At 46.5% G+C, this 24671-nt stretch overlaps 1 protein-coding gene across 1 annotated transcript; it reads left to right on the plus strand.

The window, feature by feature from the left end:
• Positions 1 to 143: 143 nt before the first annotated feature.
• On the plus strand, positions 144 to 21468 carry ANHX (anomalous homeobox). The gene is made up of 9 exons (XM_074972555.1): positions 144 to 213; positions 3968 to 4241; positions 4959 to 5083; positions 5315 to 5438; positions 9952 to 10138; positions 11033 to 11165; positions 11539 to 11831; positions 16225 to 16312; positions 19520 to 21468. Exons 1-9 carry the CDS (start codon positions 197 to 199, stop codon positions 19536 to 19538), a joined length of 1260 nt encoding a protein of 419 aa, XP_074828656.1. The 5' UTR covers positions 144 to 196; the 3' UTR covers positions 19539 to 21468.
• The last annotated feature ends 3203 nt before the right edge of the window (positions 21469 to 24671 follow it).

A 24671-nucleotide genomic window follows, 5' to 3' on the forward strand; every position in this document is an offset into this window, starting at 1 on the left:
CCACGTGCCAGAAATAAACCGGCCTGACCCCAGGCGGCAACGGAGCAGGGGCCGGGCCCCAGCGCGGGTCCTGCAGCGGGTGCGTTCCCGGGGCGCGTCCCGCGGGCGCCGCGTGGCCGGGGGGGCCCCGAGCTCCTCCCCGCGGCAGCTGTTGGCAGCGCTGGGACTCGCAGCCCGGCCGGCGCCAAGGCGGCCGATGCCCGCCCGCGGGAGGTACAGCGGGGGCGGCCGCCGCCGGGCGCGCCCTGGGCTCGGGCCCCCCGGGCGGGGGGTTCTCCGGCTGCTGTCGCGGGGGACCCGCTGGGCGCCCTCTAGGCAGGGCCCCTAATGGCCGGCTCCCCCCCCAGCCCTCCCCGGGGCCAAGGCCGCCCGCCCCGGCCGGGACACGCGGGGTGCTGACGCCGGCCCGTGCCCTCGCTGCGGGGAGAGGGGGCAGGACACGGCGGGGTGCGGGGCCTGTTACAAAGCGGGGGCAGGGCTGAAGGAGGGGGCAGGCTCCTAGGTGGGGTAGCAGCCTATTCTGCTGGCCCCTGAAGAGCGTCTGGAAAAGAGGTTTTAAGGGTGTTCCAGACTCATCCCAACACCCCTTGGTGGGCTTCTGCCTGCGCGTCATGGAAGAGCCCGAGCCCCCTTGCTTCTAGGGCTGGCATGAGCTTAGCCACTCCGCCCTGCGCCCCGGGGCTGGTTCACACAGTGCCTCGCTGGAGTGTGGGCCAGGCCTGGTAGCCCTGCCCGAAGATAACGCTTTTTTATCCTAAGTTCATAGAGTTTTCACAGCTGCCTTTGTATTTCGTGGATACCAGAGGGGAAATTCATGAGCCTCCATCAGAACAGTGTTAGCTGTCTGGCACCACTGGTGTTGCAGGGGTTTCCCCAGGGCAGCGGGTTTGCAGAAAGGTTGGTGGTGCCCAGAGGCTGCCCCTGCAGACTCTGCTCCCCACCTGCCTAAGGCACTGAGAGGGAGTTTGGGTATGGGGGAGGAGGTCTGGGGTGCAAGCCTTGGGCTGGGGCAGGGGTTTGGGGGGTAGGAGGGGTGCAGGCTCTGGGAGGAAGTTTGGGTGCAGAAGGGGTGAGAAGTTGGGCTCTGGGAGGGAGTTTGAGGGGGTGTGTGGGGAGGGGGGGAGGGTGCAGGCTCTGGGCTGGGGCAGGGGGTGGGGGTGCAGGAGGGGGGGAGGGATGCAGGCTCCAGGCTGGGGCAGGGGTACAGGAGTAGGGGTTGAGGGGTGCAGGCTCTGGAAGCGAATTTGGGTGTAGGCTCTGGGCTGGGGGTGCGGGCTCTGGGAGGGAGTTTGGGGGCGGGAGGGAGTGTGGGGAAAAGAGGGGGGGCGGCACTTACCTTGGGCTCCTAGGCAGGGCAGGCTGGGGGGCTACCCCTAGCACTGCCCCTGCAGCTTCCTATTGGCTGCAGGGGCACTTGGGGTGGGAGCAGTGCGCATAGACATAGACCCACCCCGCCCAGGGGCCACAGAGAGGGGCCAGCAGCCACATGGAGCGAGCAGGCAGGAAGCTGCTCAGCTCCACTCCGCTGCCGGTGGTGGGTGGGGGCCCTGGGCGGAAGGTGGGGCCCTGGGAGAGACCCAGCCAGGAATATTCCTGGTGCCCAGGCACCACGGGCCCATAGAACTCGCTACCTATGGGGGTTTCCCCATTGTGCCCTGGAGAACCAGGAGACTGTTCTTAACCCACAGCATGTGGAACTTCCAACCACTGGACATGCACCACACGCTCTTCCACAACTTTGAACATATTCAAAAACATAATTTCAGATGTGCATTCTGTTTTAATCGCTGTGGACTCATGTAGGATGACTTCTTCCTCCCACCTCCCCACCTTTTTGTGTGTGTGTGTGTGGTTTTTTTTTTTTTAAGTGATGCCTTTATTTGCTTTTGGTTGTGTATTTTAGTTTTCACCTGTTGTTCGCAGGCTAGGAAATTCTTTTTAAGGTGACTTGTCCAAGGACAACTGGGATCGACAGTGTGGTTGTCTGATGATAAAGTGTTTGTCCTGATTATTTTTGGAGCCAAAATGAGTTATTAAAATGAATCTGTTGTATGGATATTGCATGTCCCTACCTCAAGGACAAGTTGCTGAGCCAGTCAGCACTTAAAATTCCTGTGCGTGCTGATCCAGTGCCCCTTGAAGTCAGTGGAGAGATTCCTGTTGACTTCAGTGGGTGTTGGATTTATTCCTGTCTGACTTGAGGTTGAAAATTAAAACTGGACTCCCAGTCCAGAACCACTGTAAATGCAATTAGGGCTTTTTCTTCGCTGGGCGGGGGGGAGCGCATTTTTAACCCATGTTAAGCTAACCTGTGTTAAAATCTTGGTGAAGACAAGGTTGTTGTAGTTTTAACTCATGTTAGCTAGTCAAGGTAAACTCTGCAGTAGAATTTCCTAATCTTCTAGCAATAGATTAAAAATAAAATATAAAACTAATGCTAAGCAGCCAAATGAAGGCATAATTTAAATAAAAAGGTGGGGGGGAAAGGGGAGCGAGAAGACTTAAGCATGAGCCAACAATGATTAAATGCTAGGGTTTACCTTGACCAGGTAATATGTGTTAAAACCTACAACTGCCTTGTCTTCACCAGAATTTTAACACAGATTAGTTAACAAATTTAAAAATACACCCTTTTCCTCATCAAGAAAAGGCATACGGCTTTGTCTTCACCACAGTAAAAAGTGTGCTTAAATCAATGTAGTTGTCTCAATGTAAAATCCGAGTCGAGACCAGGCACTGAAGTTTTCATCTCAGTGAAACCTGAGACCAACCCCAGCTAGCTACATTGAGGTAAAAACTACCTGTGCCTTATCTCCACTAGGATTATGCAGTGAGATGGCCAACCTGATGCAAAAACACACCTTTTTTGCAGTGAAGACAAAGCCTGAGGGTCAGCAATGGATGACTTGCCCATGTGGTCTAGTCTACTTAGCTAAACTCTTTCTCTGTCTCTCAGCAAGTTGCATTCTGTCCCAGGGGTTCTCAAACTTTATTACACTGTGACCCCCTTCTGACAAGAAAATTTACTACGTGACCCCAGGAAGGGGGACTGAAGCCTGAGCCTACCCAAGCCCCACTGCTGTAGGTGGCGGGGGCAAAGCCAAAGCCTGGGCGATGGGGTTCGGGCTTTTGCCCTGGGCCCCAGCAAATCTAACGCCAGCCCTGGCGACCCCATTAAAATGGGTTCACGACGCACTGGGGTCCCAACCCACAATTTGAGAACCACTATTCTGTCCTATCCTTCAAGAGGAGCATATGTGGCTAATTCTGTAGGTACTCCTTCCAAAGTTCAGTGTGCAGAGAAGTTACCACTTGATGGCATTTACAAGAATACAAGAGACCAGTGAATCACCTGCAGGTCACTTGTCTCTGTAATTTATTGCACTGTGGAGTTTTAGATGCTCCAAGTCAGTGTTTTTCCAATGGGCAGAAAGTAACTTGATCTCACCGACCCAGATTGAGGTTTTAGTTACCCCATTCTGCTGGATAATTAGATTTTGCACAACTGGTCGGTGGTTATAATTATGTAGCAGACTAAGTGTTTTGTGGGGGGAGCATTTTTATAAATAATTATTTTAAAGGTCCCACATGTTCAATGTATTTGCTCTCTTTACCTTTTACTGATGCTCATTTGCCCTGTATTTTAGCAAGAAAGGGCTTTTGTTCTCTAAGTTTGATGATTACAAAGCGTTCCACCGTCTTGTCATTTGGGGCAAGTCACTGTACCTCTCTGTGTCTCAGTTTTCCCACTTGCAAACCTGGAATACTTCTTGTCTTAACAGGAGGATTGAGAGGCTTAACTACTCTTTGTAATTTGAGAAACTCAGGTAGAAAGTGCTATAGAAGTGCAGTGAAGTATTTTAACATATAGTATAAGGGAGAATTAGAAGCTAGCAAAGTGTCTTGATAGGGAGGGGAGTGTTCGTCTAGCAGCTCAAACATCAGATGCTGTTTCTTTGTTGCATAGAAGAGGTGTCCCGAGGAATGTAAGCATGAAGCGGTTCATGGCGCTGCTTAAAAAGAATAAAAACAAGGACCCTCCCCAGGCCAAGCTGCTCGATCTAGCAGGACAGCTCTGCTGCAATCTTCAGAGCATGTCTCCCAGCCTGGAGAAGCTGGTTGAGGCAATGATGGGGTGCAAGCTTCAGGAATATTTCCTCACCAACATCAATGTAGTCCGAGCCTATGTGCTTGTCCATATCCACAGGGGACAGCATGACACAGCCTGCAGACTCCTGGAGGTAGGAATGTGTTCTTGGTCACTTCAGTGAAACTACAGGGAGGGCAGGAAGTGGTGTTAGACAAGCTATGATAACATACATGTCAGGAGTCAGAACATCAGTGCTTACAGCAACAACAAGTAGGAGACTAGCCTGTTGGGGTCCTTGAGGAGTTTGGGGGAGGGGTATACAGTGCTGATCTCTGAGGGAAATCATGGACAAAACATCTGTTAGTAAAAGAAAGCAATTTTTGGAATGTAAAAGACTCCAGGGACCACACAAGTGCAATTCCCATTAGAATTGAGATCCTTCTTGTGCTTAAAGCTCACCATGTCCTTAAGTGTCTCGCTGGATCAGGTCCTGGGTGGTCAGCCCCTTGTAGGATGGACCCATGGGTGGGATGGTGCGAGGAAGCTTGGGCTGCCAGTGATCGTGCTATGTGTGTTCTGTGGAGAGAAGAGACTTCAGCTTCCAGAGCTGTCAGCTTAGGACCATTCACCAGGTCTAAATTCACTGAGTGCATAATGAGCTCTTTTCTTGCACAAGGTGCCTTGTGCAGGTTTGAAAAGTAACAGTGGGCCATAAGAGACTCATACTTCTGGGGAAGGCTGCCAACTCAGCTGACCCAGTGTGAATCCCTTTCAGTAAGTTTCAGGATGCTGAGGGTTTTTTCCCCCTCTGTGAAAGACATTGGTTGACTGTCTGGAGAGGATGTGCTCAGCCGTGCCATTGTCTTAGTGTTGCAGGGTGAAAGAAAAGAAGGAGCTGGTGCAACTTTGGAATGAGATCCACTACCACAAAGTCATGGAGAAACACCACACAGATTCCCTGACACCGGTGCAGAAATTCCGGTGCAGGAAGAGGTACCTTGGCAGTGGGATGATCTGGTGTTCTTCTTTACTGTGATTTGGGGGTGTGGTGGATGGAAACTCAAGGGCTGTATTCACATCCTAAGATGGACATTTATTGGGGAACAGGTTTCACCGTTAACCTGAAACTTTGGCCTATTCCTATTGCAATCAATGGCAAAACTTCCGTTGAGTTTAATGGTGCAGTTTCGGGACCTTGGTGATTATACTTTCTTTTTTGCCTAGGAATCCTCCACCAGTTTCCCTCTGTCCTGAAGGAATAAAGGATCGAAACTATCCTGAAAAAGTGCGCCAAAAGCTGCACAGATTTGCTGCAAATGTGACAGTGAATCCAAACAAGGATCAGCGGGTATGGATGCTATATGCCACAGTAAGAAAAGGAGTACTTGTGCCACCTTAGAGACTAACAAATCTATTTGAGCATAAGCTTTCGTGAGCTACAGCTCACTTCATCAGATGCATGCAGTGGAAAATACAGTGGGGAGATTTTATATACCCAGAGAACATGAAACAATGGGTGTTACCATACACACTGTAACAAGAGTGATCAGGTAAGGTGAGCTATTACCAGCAGGAGAGAGAAAAAAACCTTTTGTAGTGATAATCAAAGTGGGCCATTTCCAGCAGTTGACAAGAATGTGTGAGGAACAGTAAGGGGTGGAAATAAACATGGGGAAATAGTTTTACTTTGTGTAATGACACATCCACTCCCAGTCTTTATTCAAGCCTAATGTAATGGTGGCCAGTTTGCAAATTAATTTCAATTCAGCAGTCTCTTGTTGGAGTTTGTTTTTGAAGTTTTTTTGTTGAAGAATTGTGACTTTTAGGTCTGTAATCGAATGACCAGAGAGATTGAAGTGTTCTCCAACTGGTTTTTGAATGTTATAATTCTTGATGTCTGATTTGTGTCCATTTATTCTTTTACATAGAGACTGTCCAGTTTGGCCAATGTACATGGCAGAGGGGCATTGCTGGCACATGATGGCATATATCACATTGGTAGATGTGCAGGTGAACGAGCCTCTGATAGTGTGGCTGATGTGATTAGGCCCTATGATGGTGTCCCCTGAATAGATATGTGGACACAATTGGCAACGGGCTTTGTTGCAAGGATAGGTTCCTGGGTTAGTGGTTCTGTTGTGTGGTGTGTGGTTGCTGGTGAGTATTTGCTTCAGGTTGGGAGGCTGTCTGTAAGCAAGGACTGGCCTGTTTCCCAAGATCTATGAGAGTGATGGGTCGTCCTTCAGGATAGGTTGTAGATCCTTGATGATGCACTGGAGAGGTTTTAGTTGGGGGCTGAAGGTGATGGCTAGTGGCGTTCTGTTATTTTCTTTGTTGGGCCTGTCCTGTAGTAGGTAACTTCTGGGTACTCTTCTGGCTCTGTCAATCTATTTCTTCACTTCAGCAGGTGGGTATTGTAGTTGTTAGAATGGTTGATAGAGATCTCGTAGGCGTTTGTCTCTGTCTGAGGGGTTAGAGCAAATGCGGTTGTATCGTAGAGCTTGGCTGTAGACAATGGATCGTGTGGTGTGGTGTGGGTGAAAGCTGAAGGCATGTAGGTAGGAGTAGCAGTCAGTAGCTTTCCGGTATAGGGTGGTGTTTATGTGACCATTGCTTATTAGCACAGTAGTGTCCAGGAGGTGGATCTCTTGTGTGGACTGGTCCAGGCTGAGGTTGATGGTGGGATGGAAATTGTTGAAATCATGGTGGAATTCCTCAAGGGCTTCTTTTCCTTGTGTCCAGATGATGAAGATGTCATCAATATAGCGCAAGTAGAGCAGGGGCATTAGGGGACGAGAGCTGAGGAAGCGTTGTTCTAAGTCAGACATAAAAATGTTGGCATACTTTGGGGCCATGCGGATACCCATAGCAGTGCCGCTGACTTGAAGGTATACATTGTTCCCAAATGTGAAATAGTTATGGATGAGGACAAAGTCACAAAGTTCAGCCACCAGGTTTGCCGTGACGTTATCGGGGATACTGTTCCTGATGGTTTGTAGTCCATCTTTGTTTGGAATGTTGGTGCAGAGGGCTTCTGCATCCATAGTGGCCAGGATGGTGTTTTCAGGAAGATCACCGATGGATTGTAGTTTCCTCAGGAAGTCAGTGGTGTCTCGAAGATAGCTGAGAGTGCTGGGAGTGTAGGCCTGAGGAGGGAGTCTACATAGCCAGACAATCCTGCTGTCAGGGTGCCAATGCCTGAGATGATGGGGCGTCCAGCATTTCCAGGTTTATGGATCTTGGGTAGCAGATAGAATAACCCTGGTCGGGTTCTAGGGGTGTGTCTGTATGGATTTGTTCTTGTGCATTTTCAGGGAATTTCTTGAGCAGATGGTGTAGCTTCTTTCGGTAACCCTCAGTGGGATCAGAGGGTAATGGCTTGTAGAATGTGGTGTCGGCGAACACTTCAATCTCCCTGGTCACTCGATTACGGACCTAAAAGTTGCAATTCTTCAACAAAAAAACTTCAAAAACAGACTCCAACGAGAGACTGCTGAATTGGAATTAATTTGCAAACTGGACACCATTACATTGAGCTTGAACAAAGACTGGGAGTGGAGGTGTCATTACACAAAGTAAAACTATTTCCCCCTGTTTATTTCCCCCCCTGCCCCCACTGTTCCTCACACGTTCTTGTCAACTGCTGGAAATGGCCCACTTTGATTATCACTACGAAAGGTTTTTTTCTCTCTCCTGCCAGTAATAGCTCACCTAACCTGATCACTCTCGTTAGTGTGTGTATTGTAACACCCATTGTTTCACGTTCTCTGTGTATATAAAATCTCCCCACTGTATTTTCCACTGCATGCATCCGATGAAGTGAGCTGTAGCTCACGAAAGCTTATGCTCAAATAAATTTGTTAGTCTCTAAGGTGCCACAAGTACTCCTTTTCTTTTTGCGGATACAGACTAACACAGCTGCTACTCTGAAACCTGTCCATATGCCACAATGTTACTCAGGCTGTTGCTGAAGGTTGCCTTGCACAGGAACAGCAGCAACTACTGTGATCAAAGCGACATAAATGTTTCCAATCTAATCCCTTGTTTCAGTCAGTTTTTGGACTGAAGTTTCTCATGTTTGATCATTGCCCAAAGGGGTGTGCATTTTAATATTTTTTTAAGCTAAAGCAAAAGAAATCCAGTTGTTATGTGGAGCAAAGAAGTGGAAGAAAATGTATTCCCTGTTATAATAGTGTTTTAACAGCTCTAGTGTTGAAATGGCTGGGTGAAATTTGGCAGGGAAATAGCTCTTACTGAGAAGCACTGTAGGCGTTCTGGTGCTAACTGGTTGTGATTTGACTGAATTATAACCCATTTAAAAGTGCACTGAGTTTTCTTGCTAGACTTGTAAAGTTTGCAACCAAGATAGTCAGCCCTTGTGCGTATGTGCATGTAGCTTAGCTGGACAGAGACAAATGTAGTGAAAGTGGCCTTTGAATGAGCCAGGACTTGGCAGGAATCCTTGTCTGATTCACTGTTTTAGAAGGTAAAAACTGCAGTGCTCCTAAAATTTTCATTCAAGGGGCTCCCTCCTTCAAGCCCCCAAGATTATGGGGAACAGGTTATTCTGGGCACGTTTTGCTTAGTTCTGCATTGTGAAATTTGTTTTTTTTTAAATATTTTTCATTAGAACAGCAGCAACTTACAAAACTCTGTGTTAAGAGAATGCTAAGGTTGCTCAGTTAAGCACTTAAAAGTCAGGAAGTGACAGTGGAAAGTAGCACACTAGATCATTACTTTGTCCTGTTGTGTGGGGGCATTATGATACATGATCATGTAATTTATCAAGTAGTTTAATATAATAGATAATTTTTGTACAACCTTAGATATGTGCATGTGCACTACTTCGAGTCTCTTAAAGTTATTTTATGCAATGCACACAACAAGCCATTCTTATGCAGTATTCTACTGATTAAATATAACAACATAGAATAATAGTGAAATTTGCTAGCATGCATAAGGTACCCAAGTCTGTGACCAAATTAGCTTTGTAGTTAACTTCCTTGTTCCCTGAATTACACCCCAGGAAGGTTGCACTTCTGATTGAAAAGAAAATATATAATAAATGTATGTTGACTAAATTATTAAACTACTTACTTGAGAGAGAGGAAAATCTATTATATAAATATCCAAAATCAATAAAGACATAGTTTCATTATCACAATGATAATATAGTATGTTTAAAAGTATGAAAATATATTACAAGATGCTACACATGTATCTAATATAGAAAAAATTGTTATACTGTATTTAAGAAATCTGTGATCATTTAATGAAAGATTATAGTAATGATTATATACAAGGGAGAAGAGTAAAGGTTACATGTGTAACCTTAACTGTGGCATTTCTTGACTTTTGATTGCTTAAATCAAATGTTCTCTTAATGTAGTTTTTTAATGTAACACACAGGAGATTTTAAAGACCTGTCATAGATTATTTCTTAAGGCCAGAATGGACCATTATGAGAGTTTAATCTGCATAAGGCAAGCCAGAGAATTTCACCCCATGATTCCTGCATTGAGCCCAATAATTTGTCTTCCAATGGTAAATTACGTTCAGTTTTAAAAATGTGCTTATTTCCATTAGTTGGTTATTTATATCAGTTAAATTACAAATAAGGCAAAAACCCATTGGGATTCTTGGGGTTCCCTTTCTCAAATAGGATATCAAGGGAGAATTAACTTTTTCTGTTCTCTTCCTCTTTACGAGCTGATCAATCAGTGGGAGCTATGCATGTTCTCCAGGTACCTGCATGAGGGTCTGGAAGCTCATACTGTCTGATTGCTTTTGGAACCTGGAGGGACGAGCATGGTTATTTGGATGTGCTTTATTCTTTTTCCCCTGATTACCTGGATCTGCAGGAGGGTTTGGCTCAGGATATGAACCTGCAGCCAAATCAGGTCTATAACTGGTTTGCCAACTACCGTCGTCGTCAAAAAACCCGGCTCAGTCGGCTGGAAAAGCTCATCAATTCAACCGATGAGGAGCCGTCAACTCACCAAGCAAAACATCAGCCTGATAGTGGATCCTGCATTCCACAAGCTGCAGGTTGGTCTCCTCCCAGTGGGCTTGGGATATGGAAGCCTGTTTTAGGATCACCTCATGATAAACAGAGGGGTCACTATTAGCTACCCCTGCTTCCTTGGGATCAGTAACTCAGCATTACTGAATCAAACACACATGGCAGGATTGTGCTCTGGTATACAGGCCTCCTCTTTGTGCTGTCAGCCATTAGTGTGGAAATAGGGAGTTTGTATCAAAGTCATCTCTTCCTTGCAGCACTCTATTCCTGTAGGGAATCATTGTTGACACAATGGGTGTCAAAAGGGTTATAGCAGAGTTGACCCCTACTGCTGCATCCAAGTGTTACCATGGTAGACACCACTCTGGAGAGGGTATAGCAGGTGTCATGGCAGTTGACAGTGCTCACGCATTGGTGAAGTTGGCATCTGGTTCCTTCCGACCCCACACCTCCATGGACGTAACATGTCACTTTCCTAATGTCTTGCCCTTCACCAGCCTGGCAAGTGAAAATCTGAAGGTTGCACCTACGTCTCTCACGCTACCCAAATGCCTTGTCAAGGTTGGACAGGGTGCAAAGCGCCAATCTAGATCATGAATACTAAGAGTTGCTAGCAACACAATAATAATTTATAAGTAGAAGAATCCTGCTCCCCAAGCTAATAAGTGGGGTAGCCTGGTGCAGACATGTGACCCTGGAGCCGCAATTCACTCCAGTAAAACTCAATACAAAACCTGAGCATTTCCATTGCACCCTCCCAGGGTCATAACCAGAATTCAGTCATTAATAATGACAGGGAGAGCCCTGTTGTATTTGCCCACTAGCACCAACCTTTGTTAGTTTCCTTTCGGCATCACAACTGTACTGACCCTAGGGCTCCCAGGAGTATTGGGTCACCTGCCCTGTTCTGTGTCTTGCAGATGCATTTCATGCAGGCGTTGGCTCGGAGCAGAAAGAGATTACCCTTGTGCCCTGTGGTCCAGGGTGGGAGCAGTCAGCTGCGGGTCTGGACTGGTCTGCTGATGGGACCTTTTCAAAGTTGATAGAATCCAGGTGATGTATGAGGGAATCTCATCATTGTAGGAGAAGTGCAGTGACTGCGTGACTTTAATCTCCCTCACAGGACTGACATTCCCATCAAGCTGGCAGTGCCCAGTGAGACCAGTTTGGAGTCTTGACTCCTTTCTTAGATGGGAGTGATCAGTGCCCCAAAATCAGCTTCAGCCATTCTGAGCAGCTGGCACAGACTTGCCATCCCCCTGGACTGGTGCTCCGGGGTTCAGTTGGCAGTGACTCCTTTCTAGGAGACAGGGGGCTTAGGGGTGGAGCTGCCATAGGTACTGAGCAGCGGTCTCTCCCATTAAGAGATGATCATGCTCTTTGTAGAGCAGTAAAGTCAAGCCTCTCATTCACTGCATCACTATAGCTTTCTGCAGAGCAGTGAGTTACAGGAAATGAGGTCAACTAAAACTTCAGTGACCCCTCTCAACACTGAAGAGCCTACTGCTTTCTGCACTAAGGCTGAGCACGGAATAAGCCTTAGCTCTTCCACCATGGAGACCAGACAGACGTCAAGTTATACTGCCACTAGCCCCTGGCTGGAGAACTTTGTCCTGTGCTCCTGTCGCTCGCTTCCCTTCCAAACAGAATATCTGGACGCAACGCAGCCAACTCCCAGTGCAGAAGGAGTCTCCAGCGAGAGCAGCCCTGGTACAGCAGGTAAGTGGAACTGCCCTCTGTTCAGAGCCATTGTTGGTTTGAAAACAACTTGATTTGTTGTCTTAGACCTTCCTGCTTCCACAGGCAGCCTCCTCTGTCTAGTGACAAGCAGGGGAGCTGGACTTAACCTGAGCTCTTGGGTCCTGCTCCCAACAGGTCAGGGAGCAAGTTTGAAAATTGAGATCACTGGGCTTGACCAGGGTTTATTTTTACCCCTGTACCTCTTTGCTCAGGCTGCAGGCCCTCCAGCCACTTCTGTGAGGCCACACTTAGTCCTTAGCTGCTCCCCCGGCCAGCTCCCTTCAGCTGTTTGCTGTTCACCTTAATCGGCTACTAGCTTTTAAATATTTAAACCCTCTTGGTTCTCAACAGCCGAGTGCTGGTTGCCCTGGCACTGGCTAGGCAGTCCCTCTCAGCAGGCACTCACCTCCTGGCTGTGTGTCACTCCAGGGCACCCCTCCTGCTAGCAGAGCGTATCAGTCCTTCAGAAACGCACCCTTTTTCAGTTTCTTGTCCTTACTTGCTCCTCCTGGTCTTTTGCACCTCTCCCTTCCTTTCCCCTGCCTTCTCACTCGCTCCATCCTGTCCCACCCCATGTAGTTCACTGATCCTGCAGCTTTCCCTGTCTTCTCCCCCTTCTCTGGAATGGTCTAATTTGGACACATTAATTCATGTCTCCAGAGCTGAGAAGGGAAGTTGGATGGAAGTGGGTGGGGAGAGGAGCAGCCAGTCTTGCAGCAGCTAGGTGCCAGCTAATTACTGTGGCTGGCCATAATTGTGGGTATGGGATTGTGGTGTGTCTGTCATGCAGTCTCTGATGAGGAAGGCTGGGTTTGTGGGCTGAGTCTTGTTATCCACAGCTCGCTTAACATTGGCATTTACTCCAGCAGGTGTCAGAGCTTCTGTGAGCAGGGTCCCTCGAGGTGGCTGTACTGAGGCCAGTTCAGAAAGCATCAGTCACCAGGCAGATTTAGAGATTGAAAGTTTCATGCTTAGAGAAGGACATCTAGGGCCCCTGGAAGCCATTCTTCCCCACAGGTAACAGGAGTGGAGGACACAAGTGAGAATGGAGTTCTGTGCTCCGTTCTTTCCCTGGTCTCCAGGCTCCCTGCCTTTGAGCAGGGCTTAGGGAACAGTGTGATGATACTTCCCATACCGGGGCCTGATTCTCCCACTGCCCTGGCCTTGTGTTGACGTCTTCATCTGTGCACAGGGGTGTGAAATGCTACATAATTGCACTCACTGTGCGCAGCATAAATGGCTCCACATGGTACAGGGCAAAGGAGAATCAGGCCCCCAGTCTTGTACGAGAAGGGACAAATCCATCCCACCCCCATCTGAACTGGGTTCAGTGTCTGAACTGCTTGCCCAGCTTGTTTCTAACAGTGGATGCCACCTGTCCTGAGTGTGATGGGCCCATCCTCAATCCTGACAGCTGGGTTTATGGAGCCTGTGAATCATCCTGAAATAGCTTTTGGAGATGCACAGCATCAAGACAAGTTTGTTCCATCCAGCAGGCTATCAAAGGTGGCAGTCCCTGAACTCCAGCTGCACTGTCTGTCTCTTTCTGCACCAAGGTTTCTGTCTGTACGAGATGTTTCATGGTTGCAGGTTTTCCCCTACAGGTTTTGCAGCTCATGGGATGCAAAAATGCCCTGGTACCATCGTAATGTTACATAGCAGTAGATGTCACAGAGCAAATATCATGAAGTTGCTTTTGTTTACTAACCTGCAGGAGAAAATAGAATCAGCAACCTCCTATCCCAGACCTTCTCCTCCATTCCTTCTGCCATTTGTGTAATAATGACATTATCAAACACTATGTAATTAATTCTCACAGAAGTCCTAGTAGGTCGGTAAGCATTATTATCCCCATTTTATAGATGAGGATACTGAGGCATGGAGGGGTTATGTGACTTGCCAAGGGCACAAAGGGAGTCAGTGTGAGGGTTGGGAATAGAACTCAAAACTTCTCATTCCCAGTCCCTTGCTGAAACGTCTTGACACTTTTCCTGTCTTCCTCTGCAGTTTTTGCCAGGACTAGCATTTCAAATATCCCATGCTGGATGGTTTGGGATTGCCCAGGCCTGGGGATTGTAATAGACACAATGGGGCAGGGCTGCAGGCTGAGTTCTGGGATTCATACAGTCTTAAATAGCAACTAAAGGTCAAGAAGGATCATAGAGGAGCCGCTGTTGACGTTATGGCTGGATTTAAAACCGTATGTTCTGTTTCTAGAATGAATCATATTTATTTTTAAAATATATTCTGCAGTTGGGGGAAATATATGGTAAATGTCTCCTTGTTGCGGTATGTGACTTGGGTACATAACCAATGTCAGGAAGCTGCATGCCATCCCTCCTTATCATACTCCGGCAGCAGTAACCCTTGCTGATTGCAAGGACACCTAGACATGAGGACAGAGTTAGTTTCCTCTTCTCCCATCCCTGCTGCTACTGCTGCACATTGACTTATTACCTGCCTCAGTTTCTCCCAGGAGGGTTCTGAAATTGGCACAAGATGTAGAATTTTCAGAAGTGACTTAGGCATTTAGGGACCTGAGTCTCTATAAAGGCAATGGGACTTAGGGGCTCCTTAGTCACTTAGGTGCTTTTGAAAATGTTACCCATGGAGACTGGAAGCCACAGAGGATTGTCCTTCATTGTTATGGGCTAGACCTCTAATCGTTGGCCATCTGGCCCAATGGTGAAAGGGGAATATCTTTGTGCTTGGTGGGCCACTGTAACCCCAGCTAATCTTTGCCTCAGAGGAAAAGTTCCAGTTCCTTCCACTCAATAATAACAACAGTAATTAATAATAATATCACACTTAGCTCCTTCCATCTGAGGATCTCAGATATTAATTAAAGGAGCCTCTCAAACACCCTGTAAGGCATGTCAATGGCGTTGTCCCCACTTTACAGATGAGAAAAATGAGGCGTAGAGAGGGACGTGACTTACCCAAGGTCACATGCTGTCAGTGCCTGGAATGGACTTTCAGCCACATGCTCTCACTACCAGATCACCCTCTGTCCCTTATTGGTTGGTGACAATTGTAGGAGCAGATCTACACGTCAACTGAGAGCGCCTCAGTCTGCTTCTGTGTCATTGTAAAGGTGCTCACCCTGACTGGACTCGGCCTGAAAGCTCATTAGAACAACTCCAGGAGATTTCCTGCATCTCTTCATAGTCTGTCTTAAGCCCCTGGACTGTACCCAAATCCGGCTTTGTGGTTTGCAGGGCCCACGGCTACAAGGAAGGAGTGTGGGGGAGGAATTGGACTATCTGGTCATGCTGCTGGGTGGGAATAGTTGTGTCCAGCAAGTAAACTGTGGCTCCGTGTGGGGCCCCAAGCCACTGCTTGTTCAGACCAACCTTGCTGTGTCCTTGCTCCCCTGGTTGGAGTGGGTGAAATTTGGCACAGCTCATGATTCACGCAGAGCAAAAGTCCCTAGTGATGGGCATTTGAAACAGAAAAGCCCACTCACCCTCATGGAGCAAGAAAACCTGGATTTTCCAGACAGCATGTTGGTTTAGGATGCACAAATGCTTTGGTGCTCATTGCAAATTGTGGGTGCTGCCTGCATTGTTGGGAACCTAACTCAGGCTGGTGGGAATGGTTCTAGCAATGGGTCCTCTGCTCTGCATCTGCTGTAAGCCAAGTGACAGTGAGGAGTGTTGCTGGGAGCAGCATGGACAGCACTGCTAACACAGCAGGCAGGATCTGGAGGTACCTCTGAGACTTTGAGGTGGTTATTGAGAGAAAGGGAGAGATGCATTCATCCCATCTGTCAAGTCATCTCCCCCCACTCCCCTGTCCCTGGCCTAGCACCTGTGGCTCTGAGCATAGCCAGCATTTCTGTGGCCCCAAGATGGGACCCTTGGGGGAAAGCCCAGATGTGATGTCTGGATGAGGGGCAAGCTGCAGGCTGAGATCTGAGACTCTCAGCTAGAGGCCTTGAAAGATTGTAGAGGCAGCACTAAGGATGTTTTGGTTAGTTCCAAAAGCTGTGTGTTTTGACTCTAAAATCATTGTTTTTATCCTGTTCTCCAGGATAGACACAATCCTTGGTAGATGTCTCCTTGCTGTAGAGTGTGTTCTGGGTACACAGATTCCTGATTTTGCTTATGTGCCAGCCTTCTTTAGCACTGCTGGCAGTGACAGTGCTCTCACTGCAGGATCTGTTTAATCAAACCATTCGAATAAGGGGAGGGAGGTGGCGTGGGTTTACGTAGTGCTCACCAGTCTGTGTGCAGAAGCTTCTCCTGCAAATGTCCTTCCAGACCTGCTCCTGGGAGGCTAAAGTAAATGATGGGTCGTGCATGATTGCAAAGGGAACACCCAGGAGGTCTCAGATTCTCATGTGAGCTAACTTGTTCCGATGGTTTTCCAGTTCCCCCCAGGCTGTGCTTGGCAAATCCCAGTGTCCACCTGTTTCCACATCCCATCTGGAGGAAATCCAGGCCTTGGGACACAGCCAGGTAAGAGAATGCACTCAACCTATAAAGGAAGAGACATCGGGAGCGTAATCCTCTCCAGATGGAGATGGGAGATGTGAAGTAGAAAGTAGGGTGTTTCTTTAAGGATCATCATGATGGGACAGGTAACAACAGCATATCCCATTGCTGACGTTCTTAGGATGTGGTGAAAACATGCACACGAGTGTTCTATTTCCAGGCTCTTCCACCAGAGGTAGGTCCCCTCCCCTGACCAACATTTTCAAATGTGGCTGTCTAAAATTAGTCACCAGACTTGGTATAAACACATAATTCAGTGCTTTGATTTTGATAGGTGCTGAGCACTCATAATTCCCGTTCATTTTCAGAAGAGCTCAGCACATTCAGTGCATGTTGGGTCCTGGGCCCTTTTGAAAGGGGGTGCTGAACTCTGTAGAGAAAATCCAGCCTTCCTTGCAAGGGAGCCACCTAGCTATTCCAGCCACAGCCTTTTACAAGGTGACATTTTCTTTAGCAGATTGAGCATTGGCTGTCTAAGGTTTAATTTCTACTGGCTTTCTCCCTCAGTACAGGTGGGATTTATCTCTTGTAAAAGAAATGTTTTTATCTCCTCCCTCAGCCATGACATCATGTCCCGTCCTATAAAAGAAAGTGAAGATATTGGTAAATTTCTGAGTGTTTCTTTTTGAGAGCTGTGAGGCAGGTTAGACTAGTGTTCTCCTTTCTCCTTTTCTATTATCTTTATTCCTGTGTCCCTTAAAGGTCTTGGATCCTATGTAAGGCAGGCTAGCCTGGCTCTGACATTCATGCACATTGACTTGGATATTTGGGCCATTGCAATCTCAGGATATTTACAGTGTGATAAGATTTCTTCCTAGGAAGAATATAAACTCCTTCAGTGCTGTCCATTGCTTACTGGCTTTTGCATGCTCAGAGGCAAATCCTTGAAATGGGAATAGCTGGTAAGCAATTTGGGTCTCCCACTGAGAAGCCTGGTATGGGGAATCCCAGCTGTCTATTGCTCACTCCCATTATTTAGTCACAGAGTCCAGTAGGCATTCAGGAAGGATTAGCTCCTGGTGGCATATTAAAGATGTTGATTCATGTCCTAGCAATTCTTCTCCTTTTAATGCTCAGAGACACCCCTCGACCCCAAGGTCTCCGAACCCAATCTAGGCAAGTTGTCAGAGGCCAATTCCCTGGGCAGTGTCCACCAAGTACTAGAGAGGGATTTTCTTTCACGTAAATTGCTTATCCAACCCTGATTAAATTAAACATATGTCACTGTAACTGCTGATCCTGCAGAACATATCGTTTAACGCACTGTTAATGCACACTGCAGGAGGTCTGCACAGAACTGTGTATAGCTAACCACCCTAGATTGTGCGTGCTTAAATGGTATGCACCTTCTAACAGCAGCTGTGTGGTTTGAATTAGGGATGTAAAATATTAAATGGTTAAACGGTTAACCGATAAGTATTAGTCTCACCGTTAATATATTGCAGTTAACGTTTGGTTGGGGCTGGCGGGGGTGGGGGTGTCACATGATGGGATGGGGCTGCAGAAGCGGAACTTTCCCAGCCTCTGAGTTCTAATGTTACTATGACAATTCAGTTGTCACCGGCCAAGAAGGGAAGGGAGGGGACGCATGAGGCTCCGCCCAAGCTGTTGGTGTGACCAGATGTGTGAGCGTGTGACTCTGCCACCCCCTCCCCCGAGGGGAGAATCCCTGTGATGGGGGACAGGGAGGAACCTCCTTCCTGAGGCAACGACCGGCCGGGCAGAAGGGGCACCTCCTACAGGGGGAGTGTGAAGTGCAGGTCTGCCTCATGGTGCCACAACCTGTCCCTGCCCCCCTAACCACTCAGTTCAGACAGCTACAGCCCGTGCCTCCTCAGGAACCCCTATGTGTTCAGCATGGGTCTGTCTGGGCACCCAGACCCACCATTCCCATGGCCTCCCACGGCTGCCGTACAGGCTGGGGCTCTGGGGATCACTGCCTCCATTTGCAGACCCCTTCCCACTGGCTTGTTTGCCGTGTGTCTGCAGCAGCTTTCAAGGGACCCGTCAGGTGAAAAATAATATATTTAAAGCACAGATCTTCACTTGGGTGCCGGTACTAGGCTAGTACGGCCTCTGAAAAGTGACAAAGATAATAGATAGGTGGGGTAGATTGTGAACTTGTTAATGATTAAAGGGTTAACCGATATAACCGATATTTTAATAGTTTAAATAGGTACTTTTAAAAATGATATTTACATTCCTAGTTTGAATCTATTCTCCCAGTGTCATTAGCATTTTAGATACGACATTCTTTACAAAATGTTTCTTACTGTCCCTGAAAAGGGATTTTTTCCCCCCGTAACAACCATCTTATAGAAGCAGAAAGTAACGCTGCAACAGGAAATAGTAAACAAAACAAATGAGTTAGTTTCCTTAGTAGGTGACCTGCTTTTTAACACTGCTCTTTAAGGCAGCAGCATCCCTGAGGATGGAAGCAAGAAATCCAGTGTGCTGAGAGTTGTGGTGACACATTTCTGAATTGGATGATAAACAGTACAACCTAAGAAATTTCCATCTGACATCCATCTTGAACTACCTGTCACGTTTATTTCTTGGCCTCAGATTTACTGGTGTAGAGACCACTTAGCATCAGTTTCTGTTTTTCTTATACTGATATAATCTGGTGGAACAAATGTTTTGAAAAGATAGTTTAAAATGTCTGTTAACCCTATTGTGGGAGGCAGCTGCAGCTCTGAAGACAGTAACAGAGACACCCTTTGAGCCTCTAAGAGCAGCAGGATGAAGATCTTTATCTTGGAAAATGACCTTTTTACAGCCATAACATGAACCAGATGAGTAGGAAAGCTTTGGACATTGATGATGAATGAGCCTTTTCTAAGATTTCCAGAGCTCGCAGTCTCTCTGTTGCTAGAGCTTTCACATTTCTCCCATCTGGAAGGGAGACATTGTGGGTAAACGGTTTTTCCCTTTCTCTCTCTCACTCTGTGTGATGACTTGCCCTGTTGGTATTCAGTAAAAGGAACAAGAATTCCTCTTGCTTTCAGCCCCCTCTGTACATATACCCCATCATTACCCCGGTACTCCCACACACATCTGTGCTCTTGTATCTCTGCTCAGGAAGGAAAACAGGAGCTCCTCTGCAGATGGTAATTGCATCCTTAAAGGAAGTGTACAATGAAGCTTGTCGTTCTTTATTTTGTCTTTCAGGAGCTGGAGAATCCACTAAGCGATCCCATGACCAGCGACACATTCTGGGCAGCATGGCTCCTCTTTGAATTCTCAGTTGGTGGTCGAATGTAATTCGCATAGCGAGACTTTGTATGGTGGTCTGCAGTTCTCCGGTGATTGCTCCTTTCTCGCCAAAAGAGGCTGTGAGATAACATAGTGTAGTTAACTGGGAAAGGAGACCTTTTCTAATTGTTACTAAGTTCATTTTGGCTACAGTTTTATCAAGAGTTTTAAAAGTAACAAACAAAAGCAGTGCTCTCTGAGGTTCTTGCCGATCACAGACTTTAACTGGGACAATTTGAAGCTGCATAGCCCGTTGCAAGTATTTAGTCACTGGTTCTATGGAAGTTAAATTGTTCAGATCACCCCGTATTCATAACTGGGGTGTATCTGGACGAGATGGTTCTGGGTCCACCTATTGTTGTTGTTGATGAAGTTGTGTAAAAAGACCTTCAATTCAAAGGGAGTAAAACCTCAGAAATGTCATCTACAGTGTGGATGCCCTGTGGGTTTGTTAGGGCTGGAGAATTTGGGACCTAGCTGAGACTTGATACAAAGCTGCCTCCTCCCGCCTCTGCAGTTCACTTGTGCTGTGAATTCTGGGGCACTGCAAATCCCATAGTGCCACAGATCACACGTTTTGGAGCACTATAGAATTCATAGCACCCAACAAAACTGTATTATAGAGGATGAGATGGGGAAAGCCAGAGTGTCAGGGCCCAGGAGCAGGTGGACCTTGAATTCCCCATGAAGGTCGGAGGAATGGAGAGGGTGGGGACATCTGAACCCTTTCAATCCGCACTTACAATTCCCAACTCCAGCTGGACAGGAGCTCTGCAACTGGTCCTAATGGTTGCCTTTCCCACAGTCTACTGAAACTGAAGGCCTGATTCTCTACTGCCTTGCACTTACACCTGTACAAAGTGAATGTAGAACACTGCCATTTTCATTTGGTAGCATATTAAATTGACTTTGCATTTATTTTGCAGGTGCAAATGACTGCTTGAGGTGCAGGGCAGTGGAGAAGCAGGCCCTGTATGTCCCCAAGTACCTTGCAAAGCAGCTTTTGGGTTGTGCAGCCCCAGATTCCCTTAGACTGCAGGAGTATGTGGCCTCTAATAGAAATTGGTAACCGTATTCAGCTGAAGTCTAATACCTGAATTTTGGGCAAATAGCTGAGGCTCCTCAAATAGCTGAGGATCGGAGGAGTGCACTGCTAACCGTTCCTCTGTCCAGATACTTTTTCCCAAACCAGCCTCCAAGCCATCTGCTTCTGCTCCCTCTCCATTGTGTTTTTTGTTATATCACAGATCAGGAGCCCTACACTTTTCCTTTTATCTCAACCTGGGGCTAAAAAATGGGAATTTTGAGAGAAATAGGGGAGGGGGGGTTCATTTGCACCCAGGCTTAAAAAAACTGAGGGGTAAATCATTGTTTAGCTTTTTAAGTATTTACCTCAATTGTGTATCTTTTAAAAAAAGATTCTGGATCACAAAAGAGGATCCTTCTTGCCTAGAGTCCAGGCCTGGGGTTCACTGGTGGAAGGCTGATGCCCACATTGACTCTCTTGTAATGAAGTAAGTTTGCAAATAAAGGTTATGAATGGACATCTCTCCCCATGGATTCATTTTCCACAGAGTAGAATATTGTGTGGTTATAAAAAGTCTTTTAAAAAGCATAATTCCACCAGGCCTCTGGCACATTTGTGCTGTGAACCTACTACTGCGGGGTGTACAGGGAGCTCCCTCAGGAATTCATCTCTATAGCTCTTACCTAAGTCTCAGTACCTGCACTGGCATTTGATTGCTTTTTCTAACTTGGTTTCCAAACCTTTTGCATATGAAACACTTGTGTTTGGAGGGGGCTATATGAGATTGTTGCTGTTTTTTAGTGAGGGGGATTTAGATGAATTGGAGTGTATATGTGGTCAGGAAGGGAGCAGTCATTTGATGTAGTGGAGGCATAGGGACTCTTTCAAGTCATTTTGAAATGTGTACTTCCTATCGTAACAGACTGGCTTTGTGCTGTCATTTTCAACACTGACTGGCTAGTTAACCCATCCCTCTCGTGTAGAATAGTCTTGCAGCATGGAAGGGCTGCCACAGGCCATTTGTCGTTCTTAAAAACTACATAAATAATAAAATGCAGAGAAGAAAATGCTGGTCCCTATAGAGAGCTGATGTTTCAAAGCAAGTCCCAGCCCTGCTTCCTTCTGCCTCCTGATTGGGTATGGATCCTGGTCTGCCTTTAGCAACAGAGACAAATATATCCATCTCCTTCGCAATTGGCTGTAGCATGCTGTCGAGCCATAGCAACAGCAGAAGATGGCTCTGTCTGACAGATACATTGGGCTGCAGTATCTTACAAGAACAATAAAGCAACGGGCACTTCCCTTGTGCATCTAATGTGCAAGTGGCAAATGAATAAATAAGCATATTCTGGAGGAAATGCTGGAATCTTCACAAGACGTGGAAAAATAAGCAGGCAGGTCCAGAAACTGCTTATAACAGGCATTTCCAGTGTGAACAAAGGGCTGCATTGTGATCTCAGCGACACTGGTGTAAAATCCAGAGTTGAAATGGCCTTCTGTTACCATTCATGAGGGATCCTGGTAAATGTAGACATAGGACACCAGAAAAGGTATTTGATCACTTACCCCCAACAAAATAATCTTCCACTGTCATTATCTATGATACAGTCATTCTGTGCTATGTGATGTATATACATGGAACCATGGAGGGTTCCATGTCACGGTTACTGAAGAGTGATACCTTGAATCACAAGGGAAATTATGCCTGTGCTGTAGTGAGGCATATTTCTGGCACCTTCCTGTGAAACATCTGGTCCTGGCCACTGTCAAAGTCAGAACACTGGATTATTAGACCATTTGTCTGACCCAGTGTAGCAATTCCTATGTTCTTATTGATTACAATTAAAGACACCATTTTCTAAGAGAAATAACATGCCAAGGCATGCAGTTGTTTGAGATATCATACTTCTTGAGTGCTGGAGGCAATTATCCTTTGGTCTCTTACCTTACAACAGCAGTCCACCTTGGATTGTTTTGTTATTTTTTTAAAACTATCCAAGAATTTAGATGTTTTTTTGTGATGCAAGAATGAAGCTCAAATCAGCAGAATCCCTGAGGTTGACTTATCTGGAGACACTGGTAGCTACTCCATAGTGAAATTTACATGAAGATAAGCACTTAAAGCAGGAATAAAACCGCTCTGTTTCATGGTTTAATGAAGTGAGCTGTAGCTCACGAAAGCTTATGCTCAAATAAATTGGTTAGTCTCTGAGGTGCCACAAGTCCTCCTGTTCTTTTTGCGAATACAGACTAACATGGCTGTTACTCTGAAACCCATGGTTTAATTAATTAATTACGTTTCCAAATTTGGTACAAGTGCTCTTCAGAGGACAGTTGAATTTTCTAGGTCGTTTCCCAGATGAAATATTTTATTCCTTCTCTTTTAAGGTTTGGTCTGTTGTACCCAAAAAATCAAAAAAGTGGGTTCTTCATATTCATCTGCAAGACACATGAAGTCAGGTGGCTGAAGCAGAACCCCAGTCTGACCCCCAGCCAGTCTTTGCATCATGTAGCCTCAATAATATTGAATTTTTATGAGAGACTTTGAGGCGATAAGTGCAGTTGAACAGGTATTTGGAAAAGACATTCTTGCAGAAAGTCTCAAAGGATCTGGCTTTTCATGTTGACCTACTGGGAGCAGAGTGGAGTCCAGAAATATGCTATCATTTCCCCATCTGTGAGCTGGCACAGACTGGATCCATGGCGAGGGTATAGAAGAAAAGCCAGTGAGTCAGCACTGTACATCAGTGACCCCCTATAGTGTGATCCTCCCTGCCCTACAAAAAGTGGGGCTGAAAGGAGTTAGTCTTTAAGGAAGAAGGCATGGAAATTATTTAAATGATGTTATCTAGCACTATCTGGGTCAGTATTAAAATCACCTACTTTGCATCGTGCCTTGTTCTAGTTTCCTGTGGTTTACAGCCCAGATTTTTTGCTGTGGCTTCCTGAAGGTTTTGCCTGTTGATACCATACAGTAAGAGAAACTACAGGAGTGCAGAACTAAACAGGCTCAGGGTAGCCCAGCCAGGGCAAAATTCTGTATTGCCTACTGTGGGTGTTCTAGCAGGAAAATGGGTGCAAAGAAAATCTTCACCTGTGCAACAGCAGGGTAGGATTACAGTCCTGTGCTCCCTTCAGTGCTAGACCAGGACCCAGCTAACACAGTTTTCAGAGTAACAGCCGTGTTAGTCTGTATTTGCAAAAAGAAAAGGAGTACTTGTGGCACCTTAGAGACTAACCAATTTATTTGAGCATAAGCTTTCGTGAGCTACAGCTCACTTCATCGGATGCATACTGTGGAAAGTGTAGAAGATCTTTTATACACACAAAGCATGCTTATAAAAGATCTTCTACACTTTCCACAGTATGCATCCGATGAAGTGAGCTGTAGCTCACGAAAGCTTATGCTCAAATAAATTGGTTAGTCTCTAAGGTGCCACAAGTACTCCTTTTCTTTTAGCTAACACAGTGTTGACCCAAGAAGTGTAGCCAGGTCCTTCCCTCCTCCATGCATATGCTGCCGAATGTAGCAGGCTGTGGATATGGATGTATGTGGTCTTCCTGTTTGGAACAGCAGTAAGAAGTACCGCTGAGCATGTTGCTGCTCTGCGCTGGCACTGCTATCATTCCTCCACCCTTATAAGATGGCACAGCCTAGCAAAGGAAAGATTTTACCCCAAATCGGAAAGCCAAAGTTACAGCATTTCTGTGTTAAAATGCAAGTTTGACCCCAGAGAACAAAACTCAGTCTCTGTCTACCCACTGTGTTAAATGATCATGGAAAAAGAGATGGAAATTTGCCATAAGCAACTTCTGCAAATCCTGTTTTGTAGTCACTCTCTGCAAAGAGATGAGTGTTTTCCATCCATTTCCACATAGGCAAGTATCCACATTTATAAAAAAACCAAAAAAAACAGCCACCACAATCAGCACCTCTGGGAGTCCCAGCAGAGAGGCCAAGGACTGAGTGGGACATGGAGACTGAGCTGTCACCTTACTCAGCAAAGATGGTCCTTCTGGGTTAGGAATGAAGAACATTAG

Source organism: Natator depressus, chromosome 15, assembly GCF_965152275.1.
Source record: "Natator depressus isolate rNatDep1 chromosome 15, rNatDep2.hap1, whole genome shotgun sequence".
NCBI classification, from domain to species: Eukaryota; Metazoa; Chordata; order Testudines; family Cheloniidae; genus Natator; species Natator depressus.